The sequence below is a fragment of the Empidonax traillii genome, unplaced genomic scaffold (assembly GCF_003031625.1).
Source record: "Empidonax traillii isolate 1590-97213 ecotype Southwest subspecies unplaced genomic scaffold, ASM303162v1 scaffold701:size746704, whole genome shotgun sequence".
NCBI classification, from domain to species: domain Eukaryota; kingdom Metazoa; phylum Chordata; class Aves; order Passeriformes; family Tyrannidae; genus Empidonax; species Empidonax traillii.
Window position 1 is genome coordinate 714,091 of NW_020955894.1, and position 4,643 is coordinate 718,733.

Below are 4,643 nucleotides of genomic sequence, written 5' to 3' on the forward strand. Positions count from 1 at the left end.
AGCCTCTCCTGCAGCCCCTCAGCTCTGACTGCACTTGCTCTTTGGCAGACCCAGGCCAGGACCGGACAGAGCAGCAGGACCGACCCCGTGGCCGCTTCCGCAGAGCAGTTCAGGTACCTGCAGCCATCGCCACCTGGGCTGGGCCTGCTGTCCCTGCTCAGCCTGGCACTGCTGCTGGAGTGCTCTGTCCGACATTCCTCTCTTCCCTGCCCTTTGCTCTCCTGCAGAGGTTTCTGAAGTTCATGGGCATTCGGCGTAGAACACCCCGGACCACACCACCTGAGCTCATGGCAGAGCCTGACACCAGGCCAACTGAGATCAAGCCTGATGTCAGCACAGAGCCAATTGAGTACAAGGAAACCTCTGAAACCTCTGTGACCAAAGACTTGGAAAACCCCGACAGTGCACTGGCCATCGAAGCCAACATCGAACCAGTTCATTGCACTGCAGAGCCTGACACCACTGTGGCTGATGACACAAGCAGCTCTGACACCACAGTGACTGATGTCATGGCCAAGGATGACATCACACTGATGCCACTTGATGGCACAACAGACTCCGACGTGGCACCGATGGACGGCTCAGCAAAGCCTGACTCCACTGTGGCTGGAGACATAACCGGCACTGACACCGAGATCGTGGCCAAGGCTGACATCACACCAGTGCCGATTGATGGCACTTCAGGCTCAGCCACAGAACTGATGGATGGGACAGAAACCCCTGAGACTGCCTTGACCGCTGATACAGTCAATGATAAAACAGAACCAACTGATCTCATGGCGAATGATGATGTCACAACTGAGAGCATCGAAAAGGCTGACACCACGCCCACTCAGAGTGTCCCTGATGCTCCCCATCTGGAAATTTTTGAGGAGAAAGGTGTCTCCAGAATGAAGGAAGTAAGCAGCCTGTGGTCAGGGCTCAAGTGCCCCAGGGATCTTGTGGCCTCTCAAGCCGGGTCTGCTGGGTCCCCTAAGCCTTTGAGGCCACAGAGTATGGTGGGAAGGGAAGCACTTCCTGGGGGAAACTGGGCAACTTCCTTGCTCTGGGAACTCTGCCACCCTCCCTCATTTCCCCTCCAGGTGCCGGCCATTGTGAGATCCATCCACCAGCGCCTCACATCCCACATGTCTCCAGATGTCAGGATGCACACTGACATCCGCAGGCTGGCTGAGGCACACCCTCGTGAGATGGTGACAACTCTTCTGTGCTGTGCCCCAGCATGTGACAGGTACAGGGCTCAGCTGCCTTGGTGGCTCAGGGCTCAGCAACTTTAGAACCCATCACCCTGTAGAGCCTGTCCCACCTGGTCTGCCAGACAGATGGAGAGTTCCAGGACCTTCTGATCCCTCCATTTCCCAACCCTGGCCTGTCAGTCCCCCATCCTGCTGCCATGTGCCCTCCCTGTCCCTCGAGGCACAGTGGCTCTCTCACCTGGGCCCCCACAGCTGCCCTGCTGTGGCACTGGTTGAGACCCCCCTGACCCAGAGCTCTGTCTCCACAGAGCTGCTGCAGTGATGTGGAGCAGCATCGCCTCCTCAAGAACAGCAACGGAGAAGGTGCTGCCCACACTGCTTGGAGCAATGGATGACTGGCCAGTGCACGGCATGTTCTCCTCTGATAGCAACAACACACACGTCTCTTCCCTGGCTGTGAGTTTCTGGGATTGGCCTTTGCTTCTCCCCAGGTCACCTCCCCAGCCTCTGCCTCTCCCTATCTCAGGCCTTGGGCTCCAAATGTGACTGGGGGCCGGTTCAGGGGCACCAGGCTGGCTGCTTCCCCTGGGACTCCCCTGGCCTCTCCCTCCCACGCTCGAGCCCTGCCACATGGACATCTCACACTGAGCACTGTCTCTATGTGGCTTTATTGCAGGCAACCCTGGCACTGCGGCTCATCATCCAGGAGCCCAAGTGCCAAGATGCAGTTTTCAATTATGTCCCCCATCTTCTTGTGGCTTTGCTCATCCAAATTTCCATGAGCACAGACCAGATGCCAGAAGAGGTCAATGCTTTCTGGAGGGGATGCCAGGAGGAACATGGCCTTCCCGCCAACCCCAACAGGTGCTCCATCCCTGTCCTCTACCCCTCCCATGCCCTTGGGGCTGGGACCAGGGCTTCCAGCATGACCTGGCCTTTGCTCTGCACACAGGTTTGCAGTACAGACCCTGAAGGCTCTGCTCTGCTGCCTGCACTGGGAGAATGAGGTGGTGGCCATTGAACGGAAGCGTGGCTGGGAGACACTTCTTTATTCTGACACCCATTACTATGCAGTGGGGCTGCTGGCCAGGTGAGACCCCTTCTCCCTGCTGCCCCTTTTGTCTCTCTCCTGGGCACGGGGCATCCAACACAGCCCACGTAGGCATGGTCCAGTTTGCCTTGGCATCAAGAGATGTCTGAGCAGATTGGAAAAGGCTGTGAGAGCTGGGTGCACAGGAGGACCCACCTCCCAAAGTGCCCACATCCCATGCTGGGCTGCAGGGGAAAGACCAGGTTGCTGTGAGTCAGTCCTTGGAGGGCTTTGCCTGACTGGCAGAGGTTTGATGGCTTAGTTTTCCCTCCTGACAGGGAGATGCGCCAAGTGTTGGTGCCCTTCCATTCTGAGATGGCAATTCACCTGCTCGGGCTGCTCAACAGGGAGGAGCCCCTCTGGGAGCTCCCTGCCCTTGCGTTCTTTGTAGAGGTGAGCCTGATGGAGAGCGCTGCCTCACCTGCCTGCCTGCCCCCCTCTGCCATCTCACAGCCACAGCTCCCCAGGATGGTGCCTGCGCCCTGTGCTGCTGCCTGGGCACAGCCCTGGGTGGCTCCAGGCTCCTGCTGCCTGGCCAGGCCCTCACTGCTCTCTGCCTTCCAGGTCCTGGACTATCTGGATGGGAGAAAGTGTCGTGAGAGTGTCCTGCCCATCCTCTCAAGGAACCTGCAGAGCCAGTGCCCTGAGCGGCGGCGCCTGGCACTGAGAGGGCTCCTTGTTCTCAGTGTGGATCCCTCGATGGTGAGAAGGGCACACCCGGATGAAGCCACACTGGCAGCCTGGGGCTGGGGAACGCAGTCACTTGGGCTTGGCTGGGTTCGGGAACTGTGGCAGCTGCTCCCAGCTCTCCTGCCTCCCTCTGCCTCTGGGCCCTGGGGCAGCAATGGGGGGTTGCAGCACCAGAGAGGTGTTGGTGGGGCAGCTGTTCAGGCCTTCACAGCACAGCACTGTATTCCTTCCACACAGGCCGAAAGCATCTGCAGCCTGGCTGAAAGCCTCCTGGAGCTGCTGTATCAGGCAGATGGAGAGCTGGTCGAGATGACCCTCTCTGTCTTCCTGAATGTGCTCCGGAATGGAGATCTTCAGGCATTTGGCTGCGCTGCTCCAAAGCTGGCTGAGACACTCCAGCCACTGTTTGACAATGTAAGGCTCTGGTACTGCCAGGGAACTTTGTGCCCTGTGCATTTTCAGGCCTGTGCCTGGTGAGCAAGGAGCAGCCAGTGCTGAGATCTTTTTGTCTTCTTCTGCACCAGGACAACAGCCATGTGCAGCTGCTCTCCATTCGCCTCTTCCAAGAGGTGATGGAGTTGGTAGCGAAAGAGAGAAAGACGGAGGTGTGCCAGGTCATGCTCCCATTCTTCCACTGGGATGATGAGAAGCAGTGTGGGGCAGAGGTGAGCACTTGAGGGCTGTGGTGTCCCCGTGGCAGGGGGCTCAGCTGCCTCTTGTCCAGGTGTCTCCATGGGGTGCATTCCTTCAGGAACAAGCTGATCCACTGTGGGTCCTACCAGGGAAACCTGCTCCTTCGTGGGCTCCTCTCTCCATGTGCAGCACATCCCTGTCAGGACCCTGCTCCAGCATGAGCCTGTCATGGACTCACAGCCTCTTTTGGGCATCCACCCACTGTCACGGGAGCTCCCCCACAGGCTGCAGGTGGATCTCTGCACCCCGGTGCTCCTCCATGGGCTGCAGGGGGACAGCTGCTGCACCAGGGGCTGCAGGGAAAGCTCAGCTTTGGAACCCAGAGTTCCTCCTTCTCCTCTATGATTTCTATATTGTGGCTCACATGTTCTTACTCTATTCTTCCCTGGCTGCAAGTGCCATCTGCACAATAGTTTTCTTTCCCTTCCTAAATATGGTATCACAGAGGCATTACTATCATTCCTAAGTGGCTTGGCCTTGGCCAGCAGCAGCTCCGTCCTGGAGCCGGCCGGCATTGGCTCTGCCATGTGGGGGAAGCTTCGAGCAGCTGCTTCTAAGAGAGGCCACCCCTGTAGAGCCCCCACTACCAAGGCCTGGCCACAGAAACCCAATACAGCTCCCAGTCTGGGCTCATTAGAGGAGAAAGGTGTCTCCAATTAGAATCAAGCAGGCAAGCAGCCTGTGCCCAGGGCTTCTGCTCACCAGGAGTCTTCTGGTCCCTCAAGCTGGGTCTGCTGGGTCCCCTAAGCCTTTGAGGCTGCACAGTGTGGTGGGAAGGGAAGCATTTCCCAAGAAGCTGGGAAGCTGGGCAACCTGCTCACTCTGGCAGCTCTCACACTCTCCCCTACTCCTTCTCCAGGTGCCAGCCATTGTGAGGTACATCCACCAGTGCCTCACCTTCCACCTGTCTCCAGATGTCAGGCAGCACATTGACATCCGCAGGCTCGCTGACAGAAACCCTCATGAGGTCGTGA

At 58.1% G+C, this 4,643-nt stretch overlaps 1 protein-coding gene across 1 annotated transcript in view; it reads left to right on the plus strand.

The window, feature by feature from the left end:
* Positions 1–509: 509 nt before the first annotated feature.
* The window catches only part of LOC114065851 (maestro heat-like repeat-containing protein family member 7), a 4,826-nt gene continuing 692 nt past the window's right edge, over positions 510–4,643 (plus strand). The window contains exons 1-10 of the mRNA XM_027900045.1: positions 510–899; positions 1,083–1,231; positions 1,505–1,652; positions 1,723–2,060; positions 2,149–2,286; positions 2,565–2,679; positions 2,851–2,988; positions 3,214–3,390; positions 3,501–3,641; positions 4,529–4,639. Of these exons, the coding sequence (XP_027755846.1) occupies positions 510–899; positions 1,083–1,231; positions 1,505–1,652; positions 1,723–2,060; positions 2,149–2,286; positions 2,565–2,679; positions 2,851–2,988; positions 3,214–3,390; positions 3,501–3,641; positions 4,529–4,639 (1,845 nt within the window). The remainder of the gene's footprint in view (positions 900–1,082; positions 1,232–1,504; positions 1,653–1,722; positions 2,061–2,148; positions 2,287–2,564; positions 2,680–2,850; positions 2,989–3,213; positions 3,391–3,500; positions 3,642–4,528; positions 4,640–4,643) is intronic.